This window comes from Nanorana parkeri, unplaced genomic scaffold (genome assembly GCF_000935625.1).
Source record: "Nanorana parkeri isolate BGI_ZX_2015 unplaced genomic scaffold, ASM93562v1 scaffold778, whole genome shotgun sequence".
NCBI classification, from domain to species: domain Eukaryota; kingdom Metazoa; phylum Chordata; class Amphibia; order Anura; family Dicroglossidae; genus Nanorana; species Nanorana parkeri.
In genome coordinates, this window is record NW_017307046.1 from 599,752 (window position 1) to 620,583 (window position 20,832).

At 44.3% G+C, this 20,832-nt stretch overlaps 1 protein-coding gene across 8 annotated transcripts in view; it reads left to right on the forward strand.

Annotated features, from left to right (window-relative positions):
* FNBP1 (formin binding protein 1) overlaps positions 1-20,832 on the forward strand; it is a 220,895-nt gene that overhangs the window by 49,728 nt on the left and 150,335 nt on the right. For all 8 annotated transcript variants that reach the window (XM_018564751.1, XM_018564754.1, XM_018564749.1 and 5 more), the window contains exon 2: positions 8,880-8,995. In XM_018564751.1, coding sequence (XP_018420253.1) covers positions 8,880-8,995 — 116 coding nt within the window. The remainder of the gene's footprint in view (positions 1-8,879; positions 8,996-20,832) is intronic.

Below are 20,832 nucleotides of genomic sequence, written 5' to 3' on the forward strand. Positions count from 1 at the left end.
GGGGGGGGGGGTGTGCCCCATGAGTAGAGTGGTAGGAGAAGAGTTCTGCATGGAAAGGGGTAAGTGTGCCGTGAAGAGAGGTAGGAGAAGTGTCCTGCATGGAAAGGGGGAAGTGCCTGAGAGTAGAGTGGGTGGAGAAGTGTCTTGCATGGAAAGTGGGCAGGTAAGTGTTGTATGAGGAGAGAGAAAGTGGGCAGATAAGTGTTGTATGAGGAGAGAGGATGGGGAAGTGTCCTATAAGGACGGGGGGGGGGGGGTTATTTCCAAGGGGGGGGAAAGGGGTGAAGAAATGTTCTGTCAGGAGAGGGGATGGGGAAGTGTCCTGTGAGGATGGGGGGCATTTTCTGCGGAAAGAGGAGGAGAAGTACTGTCTTGTGAGCATGGGGGGGTTTCCTGCGAGAAGAGCGGATGGGGAAGTGACCTGTGAGGAGAGGGAATAGAAATTTGTCCAGCAGTACGATTATAAAGAACGCGTACTGTTATTACTTCTACCATTTGATTAAAGGAGAACTATGAGGTGAGTGCTTTTCACTCACCTCATAGTTCTAGCCGACCTGTGACAATGAGACTGTCACAGGTCGGCTCAGACTCTAGTTTGTGTTCTCCCGTGACCCTAAGGAGAACTATGGGGAAAAGCCCTGACCCCATAGTTCTCCTTTAAACTATGTTCTGTAAGATGACCATGAACATTGCAATCTGATTTCATAAACTCTCTATGTTCTCTTTTAGTGTAAGGGCTTGTTCACACCAAATGCAGACCAGATCAGCATGAGTTTCTGCACACCAAGTGCAGTGGGTTGTGCTGCGTCTTTGATGCGTTCCGGGCTGTTTCTGGTAAAAAAAAAAACAAATTAGTGCGTTCTAGGGCGTTTACATGCGGTTTTCATGCGTTCCAGAGCAGGTAAAACAGGGCTTGCTGCAGTTTTTTTTACATGCTCTGGAACTGAACGCTGCGGTGTGAACTAGAGCCCAAAATACCATTGGAATACATTTGACGCAGTTTTGATCCGGTCTGTAACTGCTCTGCTCTGCTCCTGGAACGCGCTTGGTGTGAACAAGGCCTAAGGGATATATAGTGTTTGACTCTAGCCTTGAATCTCCTCACTGGACTGGAAGTGGACTCTTTCATAAAAATTGCAGGATGTTTTTACCGCCTTTCCAGTGTCGGGGCATTGCTTACTTCCACTGATCTCCAATGCAGGGGGCATTGTTTACTTCCAGTGATGTGCAAGCAGGGGCATTGTTTACTCCCACTGATCTCCAACGTGGGGGCATTGTTTGTCCCACTGATTTCCAATGCTGGGGCATTGTTTGGTCCCACTGATCTCCAACGCGGGGGCATTGTTTGCTCCCACTGATCTGCACCACGGGGGCATTGCTTGCTCCCACTGATCTCCAACACGGGGGCATTGCTTGCTCCCACTGATCTCCAACGCGGGGGCATTGTTTGCTCCCACTGATCTCCAACGCGGGGGCATTGTTTGCTCTCACTGATCTCCAACACGGGGGCATTGTTAACTCTCACTGACCTCCAACACGGGGGCATTGTTTGCTTGTTTACTCCCCTGGACCTCCAACGCAGTGGCATTTATTATTTATATTGGTCCTATCTTGTAGGGGCTTTCCCTGGATCACGGTATTTAATAGCATGCCCACCAAGTAGTGTTGTTTGTGTTATAGCAGATTTATTGTTCTTTTCAGTTCATCATTGGGATTGCATATGTGGCGGAGGTCTGTTTACAGAAGGGACTTTTCTTAGCTTGGCCATCATATTACTAGTAATATCCAACTGGCTCCTGCACAAGGCAGCCTGCTCATCGGATCCTGTCTACTCCCTTTTGGAGAGAAATGAGCAAATTCTGTTTTTCTCAGAGCAGCAGATGTGCAATCCCAGCAGCTGTTCATCATTTTCCTGAGGTTTTACCTAATTGTGGTTTGCTGGTTTTAAAAACCTCACTGGCTTCATATTGTGGGAGGGGCATTTTATGCAGATAAGGTTTAACCTATTCATGTCCAGAAGGCTTATCCCCACTTGAAATAAGAGTAGGGTTTGAAAATGTGGCCCTAATAAAACGGGATGATGTGAGGGATAGGAATGTGTGACGGATGGTTGAGTTTGGCTCCTGATCACAGTGGACAGCGACATTATGGTCACATATATGGTTGACATTATGGTCTTTGGTATGCACTTAGACATATCTATACCATTGACCTACATCTACATGGTTCTAAAACATCGCTGATTGTTTTCATGAGTTGGATCTGTTTTGGAATGTCTTTACAGATGTACTTTAGGCAGATATAGAAAGCCACATATTGATGCAGATATCTATTATTTAATACATCCTTCATTTTCTTTTTTTTTTTAAATGCAAGCACTGAACTTGACTTGATATCAGCATCTTGCAGTGCCTGTACAGGAGAGCTCAGACCAGGAGATGGAGAAGCAGTAGAAGGAGCCAGTCAGTTGGACTGCAGTTCATGGAGCATGCTGATAGGATGAGAGAGTTAAGTGACAGAGTGATGAGCTTTTCTTTTATTGTCCAATCACAGGCTTGAGGAGGAGGGAAAAGACCTGTGTTACTGAATTGCAGCAAAGAATTAAAGGTCGCCTCCCTTCCAGTCAGGACTGTGCTTTGTGGCAGAGCTGTGTAAATCTCAGAACTAGGTGGCCAGAAATATAAATCCTTTGGCAGGTAAAACATCTCCTCCTATACTGTGTGTATTTTATTCTTCTTCTTAAGAGGATTAAGTGTACACAATCATAAACACTACAATCAAATATGTTGGTGGTGGTGTTTTCTTTTAAATCATTCCCGGTAATTCAACTAGGAAGGTGTAAGCACTTCCTTTTCTAGGGTGACAACACTTACTTGGTTCGGCTAAGGCATTGCCAACCTACATGCATCCCATAATGCACTTGCATGTTCTGCCATAGTCATCACAGTAAAGCTAAGGTTCACCTGCCGCTGGAGCACCTACACATCCACAGGATCTATATATAAAGATCAATGGACAAATAAAGTCAAAGGACTTGTATTATACATAATGACATCAGCAGGGCTTAGTCCACTGAAGCCCGGGGAAGAAGAAGCTGTGGGGTCCCTGTCTAGCAGTCAGATGAGACCTAAGATCGAGTGAGTATATCTTCTTTATTTTAGACCCTAGATCAAAACGAGCACTTAACCGTTGCAGTGCGGGGGCAGTCATTTAGGTCTTTGATACACCAACATCATTCCCAAGTTACAGTTTACCTGGTAGTTTTGGGTGTTGCCACCTACCTTTTTGTGTGTTCCCACCATTACTGTTCAAGTCTCCAATATAACATTAATGAAAACCCAATCGAGAGAGCGGGACCCCCTAATAATGGCCACAGCCAGCATTCAGACCCAGTAAATACAGAGATCACGTCAACAGAATCCCTGAGAAATATAAAAAATGGCGATTTACCTCTTAACCCCTTCATGACTCAGGCCTTTTTTTAATATTAGCGCAACTCCTTATTAAACCCCAAAATTTAGTGAAAAGAGCAATTTGGTAACCATCGCTGGCCAGAATCGATTCCTCATAGGCGGAGTGCATTTGGTATCAAAGGTATATAGAGGAGGCATCGGCTTATGCGGCTCTGCTCCCTCTGCTGCCGTCTCGCTTCCTCTAGCGCTGGCTTTGTTGGCACCGCCGATTCTCTCTTGCCTCTCCCGCAGCTCTTCAAGTTCCCCCTTATGCCACCACCGGCCCTGGGAATGGCCACAACTAGGTCTTATTTTCGGGGTAGGTCTTATATTTTAGCAATTCCCAAAAATAGTACTAGGTCTTCTTTTCGGGGTAGGTCTTATTTTCGGGGAAACAGGGTACCACTAAACCCAGTCCTTAGATGTGGTGACCTCATTATTTCCTTTTTATTTCTACCTGATGACCCCAGCAGTAACATATATCTGACCCTAGCAGTAACATATCTGTCCTAGGATGACAACACTTACTGTACTGTATGTATGGAGGAGCAGCATTATCACGCTAGGTGGGGACTATAGAACACATCCCCATGACCTAGGGGAGGGAGTTCACAGAACTGACCAAGGCTGATAAGACTGCTTAAACAGATATATACATTTTTTGTTTGCACTTGCCTAATAGATATGACAAAATGCCTTTAATGATCTATTTAACAGACCAAAAGGGCAAAGATGAAAGGAGCTTATTGTTATGGTATACATACACGTGAAAGTTTTGTTTTGGGGAGAACCAGCCTTTTGCTGATACCAGTATTTATATAAATAAGGATTTTCTCCAAGCTACGTTAACATTTCTAGCCAGACCTTAGGGCATACATGGACATGCTACTAACATGGTGTTAATTGTTAAGTAGGGAATGGGATGTCATCCCTTTAAGTGCTAGTAACGGCACGTTTGTCTGTTTTGTTATGGGGATGTGGCCGAAGAAAATAAATCTGGGTCACAAAGCCTTTCTGTTCGTGAGGACACAGCAGAGGTCAGAGCTGACAATGATGGAAGGCTAGAGTGAGCTGATTTTGGCCAGGACTCAATGACCAGCAGAGTCCTTTCAATACATTATTTTAAGATATACTAAGAGCATGGTCTGTGAGTCATTGTGAGCTAATGGGATGAGAAGAGAGGTGGGTGGTGGGAAATATTTCAGTGTCACAGCCTAGCTTCCAGTAAAACACTCATTAATTCTAGGCTCTAATCTGTAAACTTGAAGCGGTAAATAATATTTATTCAGTGATTGTGGGTATTATTGGGTGAGATGGATCAAGCTGCGGATGGTTATTTAGAATGGAGATGGAAGTATAATTTGGAGCAATTGTGTTGTCTGTAGTAGAGCTATGCTAAGGGGGTTATCATTTAATGCTCTCTACATGAAGGAACAAATTAGTACATAATTGACGAGCCGGTTTGTGATTTCAAGACCCAATTGTATTCCAAACATTTATTTTTAGTTAATAGTGGGGAAGTGGCAGAATTGTTTTAAGTATTTACAGAGAAATTGAGACTTCTTTACCCCCACAATATATTTCTGTGAGCCTAAATAGTCAATCGCCAAGCTGCAGTCCCATCACATGTGGGCAGGGTAGAGTCCTTAGCCCTGTAGGAGCGCCAAACAGAGTGAATTGGAGCTTGTACCCAGTGCTTCTTCTCTTCACTCCCATGGGTGATCAGAAAGGTAGGAGATCGGGAAGGTAAGGGAAACCATGTTGGGTAATTTTTATTTTTAATGCAATTGCATATCAAATCTTAAGCATTTTTTGTAAAATATGTTCTCATAAATGTGTTCACAGAATAAAAGGCTTTCTTTGAATGGCCAAGGGGAGATCCTGGCATTCATCTCTTCTCTCCCTTTGTCCATTCAGAGGAAGCCTTGTATTCTTTGAACAGAATACAAGACATTTTCTGAATGGGTGAAGGGGGAGTCTAAACGATGCTATCCTTCACTGTACTAAGCTGCACCCAGCAAATTACAAAAAGAGTTTCTTCCTGGAGTTCTACTTTACCTCATATCAGTTATAGCTGTTTTGGTATTTAATCATGAGTAGTATTTAATCCAATCCAGACTGCGAAACTGCTTTTTAGCTGATTCTGCCTCTCATTTTACCAGTGGGTGTTACTGATTTGTTAACGTTTTCACCCTCTTTGTCTCTGGAGCAATGGTCCAGCCTGAGATATCTGTGCACTAAGATCATCTGCTAGAGACAGTTATATGCCCACACACTACGTGTTCCTTCCCACCTTTTAGCTTCCAGGAAGACTGCTCCGACTGCTTGTCTGCTGGCAATTCATTGCTATCCTTCTGGACCCCAGTCCTGCTGTTGACTTTTACCTTCGGTGATGTATTCTCCACTAGCCATCAGTAATCATCACCTCCATCTACTATCTAGGTTGTGAGTATGACAGGCCTTTCCTCTGGTTGGTTGGCTGCTATCAGCTGATCGGGGCAATATGTCTAATTCTAGACAGTCCAAGGATAATCCTGTTTTTATTCCCTTGCAAAGTCCAGGACTTTTTTTGCGGTACCTCCACAGGAGCGTGATTGTGCTATTGACTGTGCTATTGACGAGTCTCATGTGCACATTATTCTTCCCAATTGGGTTGATGATGTGCACTCTGCCTTGGGCATAAGGGATCAATCCTAAGGATCCAGGCACATGGTATTTCACTGTTTCTACAAGCACTTATACCTTGTGCTGTACTCCATTATTGATATCATTTCCAGAATGGGAGATAAGGGAAAACTATATATGGGGACATCCTATTCCTGGGGCAACTATCTTAGAAGGGAATTTCCTTTCTGTTGTGTCTCTTGGAAAGGAAGTGAAGGAAAATTTGGTGCACAGACAACAAACTACCTAGAAGGGGTTCTAAAACTTTCCTAGTTTTGGCTACACACAGACTTTATTTAATCTCACATCTCTAAATAAGGGTAAGACATGTTTTCCCTACGATAACCCAGCACACCACATCCCTATATACACATGTAGAAATTAAGAAACTTTGGGCAATGTGACCTTTATGGTGATACATAGGATATAAACAAGATTCTTACATCCATTAAAATGTTTTATTTTATTAACCAAAAGCACCTCAAAACTGTATACCATCTATAGACTCCCATGGAATATACAGATAAATTACACTGATGATCACTAGTAGAAGGATGGTATTGTGACGTGTTTCCCAAACATTGGCTTGCCTCCTCAGACAGTATGTAGCATTTCCTTTGGTTAGACAACAGGTCACATTACGATATATATGGTGTATAATGTCAGACGGCAGGTGTAGTTACATCCACTCCACCAACGGGATTCCAAGTATGATGATGAAGCCAAGCATAAGAAATTTGTTAGTAGTTCTGATAATCCAATATGCAAAGATTACCCAAAACTTCAATTAATATCCAAGGAGGATGAGCGGAGGAATTTGGGCATTCCCTATTGCATCCAAACCAGGGGAGAAAAAGTGAGCCCACCAACACTAGTAGTTACTTAAACCCTGGAGGTGCTCCAATTCAGATAATTCCTGAGCTGAATTTAACTGAATGCCTGGATCTACGTTCCTCCCCCCAACAGGACCCGGCCAGATGTTCCATCTAGCCTAGTGTGTTTTTTGAGGGCATCTGGTTTGCTTAATTGTTTTAGTCATACCAAGTGAAAGCTTTAGAATTCTTTTTTAAGTTGATCCTGCTCATACTAAAAGGCAATTGAGGATATGAAAGCAGAAGCCAGGTTTATTTTCCAGATGGCCTTCAAAAAGGGAAGTTCACCTGTGTATACATTTAAATGTAATGTGTCAGTATATGCAGTCATGAATCCTTTTTTTTTCTGAAAAAGGTCAGTATATTTTTGGCAGAAATTGTGGAAAGAAGCCTACATCTATTTTTAGTAGCCCTTAAAGAGACCTAGTGGCCAACTGAAAAAATTGCAAGTGAAAGCCCAGAAATAGCAAGCATTTTAAATGCTTACTTGCTGTGTTTTTCCTTTCCGTAAAATATTTTTGCTCGCTTGCAATGTGTTTTTGAACTTTCTAGTAATTAGTGACAAGCCAATTCCCTAACACAGCCCTCTCCCTCTTTGCATGTCAGGCTTCGCATCCAGGCGCTACCTAGGGCGGTTTGCATGCAAATGCAGCTGGCCTAAAAATGCCCACCCATTCAGGGCTAGTTCACACCAAGCGCGGAGCAGATACAGAGCAGTTACAGAACGGATCAAAACTGCGTTCAATGTATTCCAATGGTATTTTTGGCTCTAGTTGACACCAAAGCATTCAGTTCCAGAACATGTGCAAAAACTGCATTATGCCCTATTTTTTCTGCACTGGAACGCACCAAAATGCATCAAAAACACATGCAAATGCCCTGGAACACGCTGACAGCTCATTTTAGGCAAACAAAAAAACGGACCGGGATGCGGTAAAAACGTGGCAAAACACACTCATGCAGATCTGGTCTGCATTTGGTGTGAACAAGCCCTCAGACTGGCATCCACCCATCAAGGCATTGTGCTGTTTGCATACTCCTCCCAAGATACTCCTCCGCCCTATGTTTACATCAAGGCTGAAGGCTATTTAGAGGAATACTGAGGCTGGGTGTTTTTAGGAAGCTATGTACAGCACCATGCCGGCCCCCATCACCAGACAAGATTTGCCTTCATTGTGTTAAGAAACACAGAGACCCAGTGATGTCACTAAGTCTAAAATAAGGTTATGGTACTGGAGGAAGTAATCAACAGACTGCACGTGTGTTGACATCATGTGCTGATCTATGAGTCCCTCCTTTATGGTGGTTTCTGCATTCACAGATCCACCTGCATAGCTGCGCCAAATTCAACATTAAACAAGCCTGCTGGAAAAAGAACCCCACAATTCAGAATTTAAAGTTAGCCAGTACAGCTAGAGAAACACTGAATATAGAAGCTGCCATTTCTGCTTGCTTTTAAAGATTCAGACTTTAGGCCTGTCATTCCGGTTCTGGCTCCAATACCTATTGAGTCACTAACTCCAAGAAACAGGCCGCCAGTTAAGCTTGAAAAGTCTGAACACCCGTCCTGCATACTTCTGGGTTAGTGACCCACTTGGTATTTAGATCCATATTTAACCTCCTATGTGGTAATAAAAAGTAGCAGAGAGGTTGAGCAGCAAAGTTTAAAGGTGTGGTATTAATATATAAACAATAAATATAATGAAATTGGCTATAAGCCATTACTTTAGAATTCCCCTTAACTATGTGTTGGGTTTATTGTGGTGGAGTAATACAATTGTGCTCTGGGCTGTGCACTGTTTTGGCACACAGGCTCTTTGGGAAGGTTTTTAGTCTGTGCTCCATGTCATAACATAACCAGTCACTTTTCTATCTCTTTACATTATTACAGGATCAGTTTGACAACCTAGAAAAACACACACAGTGGGGGATCGAAGTACTGGAAAAATACATCAAGTTTGTGAAAGAGAGAACGGAGATTGAAATCAACTATGCAAAACAGCTCCGGTAAGCTTTGATTGTGTCGGTTTAAAGAGGTCTATAATGCACACAATCCCAAGATCATAATATTGAAGTGTACCTGTCACACAAACTCTGCCCAACTAATACTTATCTCTAGTAATAGGCACTGCAAGATGCATGCACATACCTTTTGGGGCTTATTTACACCAAGCCTGTTGAGCCTGAGTTTTTCTATGTACCCCGTTCACACCATACATGTGTGGAACCTGAAGCAGCTTTTGGTGCCCCCACTGTACCTGATTGATGCACTGATCTGATTGGACAAAGCTCTGGCACATGTTGCGACTCCCTACCTCCAATTGCCATACATTTATGTTGGCCGTCACTATGATGGATGGTCCTGCTGGCCAATAGAAATATGTGGGAAGCGGGAGGGGGCGGGCAAGCTTTGAAACTACTAAAAATCAGAACAGCCTGACATTCTGTACAGTGGAGACACAGTGACAGCTGAAGCTAGTAGGTTTGTGTACAAACAAAGCCATGTGATCGCCATGATTGGTTGTCCCAGTGATCACATAATTGGGTACCACACTGACTGGTTCTTGATTTATGTTGTTGACCAGTGGCAATACAGTCTTAGAACTAGGAGTGTGTCCAGCTTCCAACGTCTGCCGCTAAAATAGAATTGAATTAAAGGTTCTTTTGAATCGGGAACCATGTCTAAGACATTCATCTAAAACCAGGGCATCTAGGTGCTAGAGAAACATGGAGGTGGCCACTGTTGCCTTCTCGTACTGAGAATTTTAGTTGTCTGTCACGTTGAAACAGTCTCTGACCTGGGACATAGTATGTAGATCAAGAGTTTTGAATTTTCTTAGACTTTCTAATCTTCATGTTTCTTTTGGTGAGGTTTCTGCAAGCATATACAAAAGAACATTTGGGGAAGGAGAGAGGAAAAACTCACAATGTTCTTAATTATTATTTATAAGAAAGTTTCCCTCTGTAACACTTTTATTATGCATGTTCTTTGCTTCTTCCTACCAAAGAATCATGAACTAACCTAGCACACGCATCTAAAGGAACTCTGGAAATACAGTTCTAGAGCACCCCTTGCCTGTAAACAACTATTTCAGAATGCCAGCAGAAATTTGAACTTGCAAGACCTGAAAGAAATCAAGTAATCTTTTACATTTGCAAATTTGCTTTTCCTTGCTTTAAAATATAATAGGAGCTACCAATTATTTAAAGGACTCCTGTGATGAGAGACTTGTATGCTGCCACTGCTTAACATTCCTTCTGAAAATGCTAGTTATCCTGGATATGACCCTCTGGCTTCATTACTTTGTGTCGCTGAAAGCCAAGCGACCAGCAATCTCAGAAAGAAGGTGGCCCTCATATTTCTCCTATGACAGGTTTATTTTACTACAATTAGCAGCTTTGTTATACCTGTGTGTGCACAAATAAAGAAGTCTGCCTTAGGAAAAAAATGGGTGGACTATTATTACTGATAATAATAACTAAAGTTTCCATTTATTTGTGTATTTTGTTTTCCTGTTTTCTCTTGGTAACATGTAAGTATCTGCTATACTGTAAATATAGTACATGCCGCCTATTTGTGGTCAGAGTTTGTTTGGTTTGTCTAGCAGGTATCTATAGGGACTGCAGACAACAGAGAAGAGATCTGTGTGTTTTTTGTATCATCTAATGTTGGTGCATCTTTGTAACCATGAACACGGTATGATGTCTCACCCCCCCGAGGCTCTGGCTGTGCTGTTTGGTATCTAAATCTAGCACATCCACCTGTGAGATTTCAAGTGCTAATGTATTTATTTAAAGGAGAACGATGAGGTGAGTGCTTTTCACTCACCTCATAGTTCTAGCTGACCTGTGACAATGAGACTGCCACTGGTCGGCTCAGTAGATCGGGAAGTGAGCGAACACATACCGGCGTTCACTCACTTCTTGATCCTGTCATGGCTCTCTGCCGTGACAGGGGAGGGGCTGGATTCCCCCCCTCCCCGCTCCGATCCTCCAGCGCTGACTGGCGGAACGGACGAGGGAGGGGGCGGGTACAGCTGGCTCTGCCTCTAGATAGGCAGAGCCAGCTGTCACTCACGGAGCTGGGCGGATCCAGACATAATTGTCGGAGCTGCAGCTCTGGGCTCTGAGCTTTGGGTGACGGGATGACGCTAGTTTGTGTCCTCCCGTTACCCTAAGGAGAACTATGGGGAAAAGCCCTAACCCCATAGTTCTCCTTTAATAAAGTGCAAGAGCAGAGATGTGCAGAGCCGGATTTACTCTCTCTGCTGCCCCAATGCCAGGTTCCTCAATGCGCCCCCCTCTAAGCAGGCTACATTCAAGTGATCTCGGCGACATCACTTGTATAAACAAGCTGCGGCTTCCCTGCTGTACATTTAGCCTTGTGTGCCCAAAGCAGGGCTAAATGTAGAAAACAACTACCCGCCCGACGCCCAGAGCTACATGTCCCGGGCATCGGGAGATCGGAAATTCCACACCCCTGCTGCCCCTCTACTTCCTGCTGCCCCAAGGCCGGGCCTCGGTTGGCCTTGTGGGAAATCCAGCCCTGGAGATGTGACTATTGCTTTAATAGCTAATATAGCGCTCTAAAAAACATTTATTTAAAAATACATTTAATGATTTTTTTGTAGATCTGACCTGGCCTAAGCTATTCTAAAGTAGCAATAGTGCTGGAGTGTAGCATTTTGTGGTAATGGCAAGTACCAGGGTTATTTGCCAAATTGACCCATGTGTCCCTATTGAGCACCCTTGCATACATGGAGAGCAAAGCAACAGGGTCACTTAAAGCCAAAAGCAAAAATTCAATATATTGCAGTTGACCTGTGCTGGCTGCATGTCTTCACGTCAGGCATTATTCCTTTATTTGCATCTTGTGGTCCTGCAAGTAACACAATTCCTGTCCCGCGGCGACAACACTCACTCACTGTATTGAATCTATGGAGGAGCAGTGTTCTCACCCCTGGCCAGGGAGTGCGTTAGGTCTACAGAACACTGTCCTATCTCCTTATGTACATAACGGGAAGGGAGGGGGGCTGTGAGAAGGGGAGGGATACTCGATAGTCCACACAGAGAGCTGAAAATAATGCTAAGTGATACCAAAGGAAGTAAGAAGCTCACACGATTTCTGGCAGGATGAACAGATATTGTGTACTAATTGAACAGTTATGAATAAAACATTTTAATTGTGTATTTAACAGACTGAGATGTTTGTTTTTAGGTTTAGGGTAGGGGTGTTGACTCACAGGCTCTAATATATTAACCTCCTAGAGCAGAACTGTGCATTTTATGGCCTGCGAGACGTATACGGCTGTCCAGCCCGCTGACCTGTGCTCCATTATGGCTGGCTGATAGTGGATACAGTGGCCTCCCAGGCTAGTGCATCCACTGCAAGCCATAGCCCACGCAGGTCGGTAATCAGTCCGTGTTCGGACTGCGATTTCTTCGGTTCTTGGTTGCTAGGACAGCGGATGTCCTAGCAACCAATGACGTCAGAGGTCCCCTTTTCTGCAGCTCCCACCTGTGGACATTAAGACCTCATTCACACTGCAATCGGCCGGCACGTACAGCTCCATGCTGCGTGCAGGGCCGTATCGGGCAGCTCCCGGGAAGGACAGGTGCTTCGTGTGATTTAGAACGCAGCCCCTTTCCTTCTCTATGGGACTGCGCAGCCATACGCCCCCCCTACGCTCACTTCAAGTGCAGGTCCGTAGGGTTGCGTGTTTCCTGGCTCAGACGCAGATAGGATCCATCCTGTCAGTGTACGAGTACGCTCACCCGCATGGACGTGCAGGGCGGGTGAGCGTAGGGGGGGCGTACGGCCGCGTAGTCCCATAGAGAAGGAAAGGGGCTGCGTTCTAAATCACACGAAGCACCTGTCCTTCCCGGGAGCTGCTCGGTACGGCCCTGCACGGAGCTGTACGTGCCGGCCGATTCCAGTGTGAATGAGGGCTAAAATAACAAAACAAAAACGATATGTGTGGGATAAGGGGGTTGGGGTTTGGCTCGTCCAGCAGTGACTAACACACGGTACCTTGCAATGCACCTACCATACAATACAGTGCGGCAGGTGTGTTGTATGCACTACTTTTTTCAACCGCACCGCAAATCACGGTATTACGGTACAGCATGTTACAGTCAATCAATCGCATTATGGTCAGGAGCCATTCATTTGGGATGCCATTCAAATGAATGGCAATGCACCTGCCGCACTGTAATGCTGCACAGTCCTGTGCGTTAATCAGTTCAGCTGTCCCAGTTTCCTATGTGGCCCCCAGAGAAAATAAATTGCCCACCCCTGTCCTAGAGAGTTCATTGTTTTTAATAAGTTGGTCGACTCGTAGACTTTTCATGGGAGAAGAAGCAGTAAAGCACAACCACTGTGAAGTACAGCAAAGCAGGAAGCAGTGCCTGAGTATGTAATGAGAAAATATGACTGTCATCCTAAAGATAAACAATTACCAAGAGCACACGGAAGCAAGGTTTATTTTAAAATATTAATACACATTGATGATATTATTTTACAAAGTACAAATTTATTGTAGTTAAAAAAAAAAAAAGACTGAACAGTGAAGATGACGCCGCGTCATCATGTTTAGTGCATGTGTCTGTTGATTGGTCGTTGTGTTTTAGTTCATGTTTATGTGAATCTCCTAGTGTCATTGTAACAACAGTCGTGCCCCTGGCCCCACATTGTTGCCCCTGGCACTTCTTCAGAAAAAGCAGGTGAAAGATCAGGTTGTAGATATTATGAGCTCCCATGTCAATCAAAGCTGAATTTCACAGTGACGCGCCCTTGGACAAGGTGTGGAAACATAGATTCTTCCCCAAGTTTATCTGCTTTCTAGCTGGTTTTTCTATGTATCTGCTTCAATAATAACTTGCCGCGTGCTTATTATGGAGGTTTTGTAAAGTTTCGGCTTCTGCAGGGATCGCCTTTGCTGCTCTCTTGCAGAGTTTCAGTTCAGGAACACACAATGGGTTTGCTGTGTGGAGTATAGTTGATATAATCGCAGCTAATGTCACAGGAGATTTTGCAGTTGTGCTGTATTAAATGCATCCAGCATGGTTTGGAGGATTAGAAATATTATTGTGAAAGCAGAACCCTGTCAAAAAAAAAAAAAAGATAAAAATGAATAGTTCATTAAAAGTTAATATTGAAGCTGAATATTGAAGATTCTTCTTCTGAGGCCAGGTCATGCTGGACCCTCCCCAGTCTGGTACTGGGCAATGAAAGGAGAAGCAGCAGGTGAGCTCATCTTTTTGTCACTGTGCTTTCTCCTCCTATCTGCATGCTTCTTGTTAGCACATGAACTTTAAGGCCTTGTTCACACCAAATGCGGTGCGTTCCAGAGCTGCTGGAACGCACCGCGATCCCTCATGAAACTTCCCCCTGCGTTCTGTGGCAGTGCATTTAATTCAATGGCACTGCTTCCGCTTGGGATGATCCCTGCAATATAGGAGGTAGGCTGTTTGGGATGATCCCTGCCATATGAGAGGGGGCTGTTTGGGATGATCCCTGCCATATGGGAAAGGGGCTGTTTGGGATGATCCCTGCCATATGAGAGGGGGCTGTTTGGGATGATCCCTGCCATATAGGAAGGGGGCTGTTTGGGATGATCCCTGCCATATGAGAGGGGGCTGTTTGGGATGATCCCTGCCATATGGGAAGGGGGCTGTTTGGGATGATCCCTGCCATATGGGAGGGGGCCTGTTTGGGATGATCCCTGCCATATGAGAGGGGGCTGTTTGGGATGATCCCTGCCATATGGGAGGGGGGCTGTTTGGGATGATCCCTGCCATATGAGAGGGGGCTGTTTGGGATGATCCCTGCCATATGGGAGGGGGGCTGTTTGGGATGATCCCTGCCATATGGGAGGGGGCTGTTTGGGATGATCCCTGCCATATGGGAGGGGGGCTGTTTGGGATGATCCCTGCCATATGAGAGGGGGCTGTTTGGGATGATCCCTGCCATATGGGAGGGGGGCTGTTTGGGATGATCCCTGCCATATGGGAGGGGGGCTGTTTGGGATGATCCTTGCCATATGGAAGGGGGGCTGTTTTGGGATCAATACTGCCATATGGGAGGGAGGCTGTTTGGGATCATCCCTGCCATATGGGAGGGGGGCTGTTTGGAATTATCCCTGCCATATGGGAGGGGGGCTGTTTGGGATGATCCCTGCCATATGGGAGGGGGGCTGTTTGGGATGATCCTTGCCATATGGAAGGGGGGCTGTTTTGGGATCAATACTGCCATATGGGAGGGAGGCTGTTTGGGATCATCCCTGCCATATGGGAGGGGGCTTGTTTGGAATTATCCCTGCCATATGGGAGAGGGGCTGTTTGGAATGATCCCTGCCATATGGGAGGGGGGCTATTTGGACTCGTATGACATAGTGGAGCAGTCCGTGTGTTTTTTCCTTTCTGGGGACCCCCCTCCCATATTAGCTGATGGTGGATGTCTACTGCACTCTGATATCTAATGACTTCTGAGCATGAGTGCCTTCCCACTGAAGAAGCTATTAGCGAAATGCGCTGGAAGCACCGATCCAACGACACGTCCATTGACCTTCTATGTACTCGCAGAAGATCTGGATACAGGACTCTCTTCCTTACAAATTGCTAACGTGTTTGTGCGTCCTTTGTTGGCTTTTTTTTTTCCAAGTTGGCTCACTTGTCATGAATGCATAGTGAGGGGAATTGATCAAAACTGGAATAGACAAAATCTGGAGCAGCTGTGTATGGCAACCAATCAGCATCTGTTTAATTTTCAAATCCTAACTGAACAATCTGAAGAGAGATGTTGATTGGTTGCCATGTATTTTAATACTCTATGAGGGGAATTTATCAAAACTGGAGCAGGCAAAATCTGGAGCAGATGCCCATGGCAACCAGTCAGCTTTTCTCATTCGTTTAACTGAACAAACTGAAGAAGCTGATTGGTTGCCCTGGGCAACTGCTCCAGTTTTTGTCTGCTCCAGATTTGATAAATTCCCCCCCATTGCTTTTAACCTGTAGATATAAAGTTTAGGTTTTAGAACCAATTAGACCAGTGGTTCTCAACCTGTGGGTCGCGACCCACAGTTGAGGGGGTCCCCAGATGCCTTGTGTTGCTCTAGGTAAGAGGCTCCTCAGCCTCCTCCTAGCGCAGCCTTGTCAGTTCTCCTAGATGGCGGTGCAGCAGCAGTGGCCAGAGAGAATCAGAGAGAGGGGAGCAGGTGGGAGTGAGGGGAGGTGAGTGCTTGATCACCACAGAGCCCACACTGGGCACCACAGAGCACGCACTGGATGCCAACAGAGAGTCCCACTAGCCACCTGAGAGCCTGCATAGCCTCCAGAGAGCCCACACAGATACTAGTATTGGTGCATCCCTACATTTTACGGTTGGGGGTCACCTCAACTTAGCAAATGTTACCAAGGGGTCCCGGCCCTAGAAACGTTGAGAACCACTGAATTAGACTTTTGTTTACGGGTCACTTCAATAAAAAACAATTTTTCATCTTGTATATATGTATTTACTATAATTAGGGGGTATGGTACCTGTTTACTAGGGCTTCTTCTTTCCAGGTAGGAGTTGCCTTACAGATATTTTGATATCGGTTAAGGAAGTTGACAGCATTACTACGCAGCCCTGGAGGCTGTATAGCAACATATTGGTTGCAATGGGGGAGCAGTGCCCAGTCCCCACGACCACATAATCACCCAGCAATGGAGAGCAATCAATGCAATCATGTAACCGCAGTGACCAATGCGAATTGTTATCTTCTGGGATGCTGTCCCGGTAGAAAGAAGGCTCAGAAATGATTCTCTTGTGTCAGCATGGTTACATGGCCACGCTGACAATACACTGCTCCTCGCCATTACGGAACTCTCCTTTTCAAAATGACTGGCTCTCATTGTGATCTATTGGCTTTAGAATTTCCTGAGCCATGGACCCAGAACACATCTACAGATCAGGAGTACTGGAACAAAGCACATCCATCTTGTTACAGCGAGCCTTGCTTGTGTACAATGCTCCTTTTATCACATAAGAGTTTTAGTCGTCTTTTGCAGAACTTTCACAACTAATCCGTGTAAATCTGGTTGAGGAATGAGGCTGTGTGTTGAGAATCTGGATATGATTGACTTCCACATGCCGTATGCGCAGTGTATGAACATGATCCGGTAATAAGTTTCATGTCAGGCCTCTCCTATGCGGAGTGTTCTCGGTATGTGAAGCAGCATTGGTAATGTTTATGTTCTGCTCATGTCCTCTCCTTGCTGCTGAGAAAACTGTAACCGCAGATGTCTATATACATCTTCTCCCTGGGAAGTATTACATTGAGGTTAAAGTGGACCTTTAATGACAAATAAAGACTACTTACTGTTTGGAAATTCAGGTTGTGTAGTATAATGAAAGGTTAAAGTGTATCTAAACACTAACAATAAATTTCTCCTGTTTGCTAACTTTTTGTCTTTTAAATATACCATTGAAAGCATTTCGTTGCATTTGTTCCATAAGTTAAAAAATACTTATTGATAGGGATGCACCGATTTCGTTTCGAGTACCAGTGCAGATACTTGGCATTTTCATGCGGTTGCAACCTTGACCTGGACCTGGCGCTCCACCACTGTCCTGAAATCATTAATCTGTATTGTTTTAGATAAACTGTCACATGGCAATAAACAAAAATGTATCTGTACTTGTACTTGCAAAAATGGTATCGGTGCATCCCTAATATATGTTTATAAAAACAAAATCATACATTAAAACAGAGGTGTGTACAAATCCCAGGGGCTCCGTGTGCTCCTTACAAATGACAGCTGCCTCTTAACTTTTGAATTTTTCTTTAGTCTAGTCTTGGAGCTCGAAAAGTATCTGTACTTGTACTTGTACCAAGTACGGTACTTGGTATTGGTGCATCCCTACTTATTGATCATGTCAGACATTCACAGTTGTCCTGTGTTATCTCAAGGAGGGTATTTGGCCTCTTCACGTATTATCAAGGACTACAGTACAAGTACCTACAATGTGGAGATGAGGATACTTGGAGGGATTCAGTAGTTTAGAAAAAGACAATGATAAGGCTGCAACCAATTTATCGATTCATTGATAATGAGAATAGTTGTCAACTATTCTCATTATCAATTAGTTTGTTGGATCACCTAGCTCTCTCCTCCACACTGGGAGGAGGGCACAGCAAGCAGTGGGCAGGTGCAATAGCCAGCCTGCTATTGGCTATTGCAATTTGAAATGCCTAATATCAGGCTGGCTATTGCACCAGCCCCACCACCTGCTGTATTTACATTTATTGCTCTCACACTGGCGTGCGTGGTGATACCGAATGTCTTGTGCAGTCGTCGTTTTCATACATAGGTGCACCCGACATGTGTTTATGTTATTATGTGCGTGTACGTGGGGGACAATAACATGTTTATAGGGTGTTTTTACACATATTTTATTATCTTAAAAGACTTTTAATCCGTTAACCTTTTTGCTATCTCATAGGGGCACACAACCCCCTTATGTGATAGCAATTTAGTGGTGACAGGTTCTCTACCCTTACGGTCACCTTCGCACTTCAATTAAGCTGATCAAGCACAAATCGTACTTGAACAGCTTCTTTCCCAACCGCTGCGGCTGCGGAACAACAGCTCAGAAACTGTAAGTGACAGAATCATTGTTGCTTCCAGGTTCATTTGGCGGGGAGGAGATCAGCAAATGAATGTTCAATCGTCTCCCTCTCCTCTCTGTCGACACCCGCCATGCCTGTTCCAAACAGCAGAGCCTGGATTCCTGTTATTACACTTTGCTTGTTCAAATGTCAGGCCATCTAAAAGTGATATTTGACTTAGACTGAGTCACCCTCTGGACCCTCAGATGTCTTGGATACTCCAGCACTAAGGACCTCTAGTATGTCGTGGATACTCCAGCACTGAGGACCTTTTATATGTCTTAGATACTCCAGCACTGAGGACCTCTTATATGTTTTTGAATACTCCAGCACTGAGGACCTCTTATATATGTCTTGGATACTCCAGCACTGAGGACCTCTTATATATCTTGGATACTCCAGCACTGAGGACCTTTTTATATGTCTTGGATACTCCAGCACTGAGGACCTTTTATATGTCTTGGATACTCCAGCACTGAGGACCTCTTATATGTCCTGGATGCTCCAGCACTGAGGACCTCTTATATTTCTTGGATATTCTACCTCTGAGGACCTCTTATATGTCTTGAATACCCCAGCATTGAGGACCTCTCATATGTCTTGAATACCCCAGCATTGAGGACCCCTTACATGTCTTGGATACACCAGCATTGAGAAAAACCCTATTGTGTCTTGGATACTCCAGCAGTGAGATCTCCGTTATAATTCCAGGCTCTTTTCTGTCTACCTGGGAGTTTTGGGTGTTCATAAAGCTGGACCAGTCAAAGATGGAAATGGGGCCAGTCTGGAAGTTGCAAATGGTTGTGCATCTGCCTGTATATCATAAATCTGCTTTGCAGTGGCAAAGAAGTGACCTGACCTGCAGTAACCCAACTATTAATTGGTTTAATAAATCACTCATGCCACTTGAGTTAGAAAGAATTTGGCTGCTGCCATTCACTGCACATAAACCCTGTGCTTTGCTGGATTGTATTGAATAAGACTATTTAGCACACTATGGAGAATGAAGCATTTGACATTTCCAAACTGTTCAAATAACTAGCAAGTGTAATTTTACTGGATGTCTGGTGTTTCCCTTTAATAATGAGATCCTGCCAGTTCTCCGATTACTCATTGTATGGCAATAACTTTGGGATGTGTCAGACGGCCACTCACACAGCTAGAATGTTCTTCAGCTTGGGTGTCCACAGAGATGTTTTCAGATCTGTGCCTATTATTCCCCATCTTCTCCTTTCCCTTCCTCCCCACCCTGCTGCCCTTCCATTTCACCTCTCATTCATGGTGAATACTTTCTACTTGGATTCTAAGCTGCCGCCATCTTTCCTCACATTGCTGTAAGTCACTGAGCATTTATAGAGCAATGAATCTAGAGGATCTATTCAAGCGCCATGTGCTAACAATACAATTACTAAAATAAAAAACGATAAAACGTGCAAAAAAGTAATTTTCGGTTCGGTGCCTGTGTTTTCCGCGGAAACTGGTTTTATGCCCTTTTTATTGTCTGTTCCCTGCTGGGATAACTGCTGCCGTGTCAGTGGTCACTCTGGGTAGAGCTGGCCATACACTTGTAGCTTTTTCTCAATCTGCCTGTGGGCTGAACAAGAAAAAAATGTGTTTTACCCAGCCACATGCATGGATGCGGAATCCCCCCGGCTGGACTGTTGTATTCAGATAGCTGGCACCTGCTGTTGTCAGAATACCTGAACAATGACCGCATCTGATTTGGCTACAGTAACTATTAGGCCGACAATTTTTGTACCAGCTTCTTCAAGCAAATTGATTGAACGGAGTGGTGCTGACGGGCACACACTGCTCGAACTTCGGCCAGCTTAACACGGATGCATTTGTTTTTCCTTTCAATGCATGTAGATATTCTAGAATTGCCAGTTTTGGTTACATGATAGCTGCGCTTAAAGTGTAATTGAAGCCAAAACTTTCTATTCTTTCTTTTTTTTATTCCAATTGTTTGTGGTTTAAAAAAAAAAAAAAAAATCCACAACCTCAAAAAAGTAGATTATTACATGCAATCAATAAAACAAGGATTGTACATAGAACAATATCGGACCACTGAAAAGTACAAGCATGTACATATGTATGGTTTGGGCCCCTTTGCAGCACTTACTGCAATTACTTTTGCACGATATTCTAATCGAGTTTCACCTGTGTATATGTATGTGTATATATATATATATT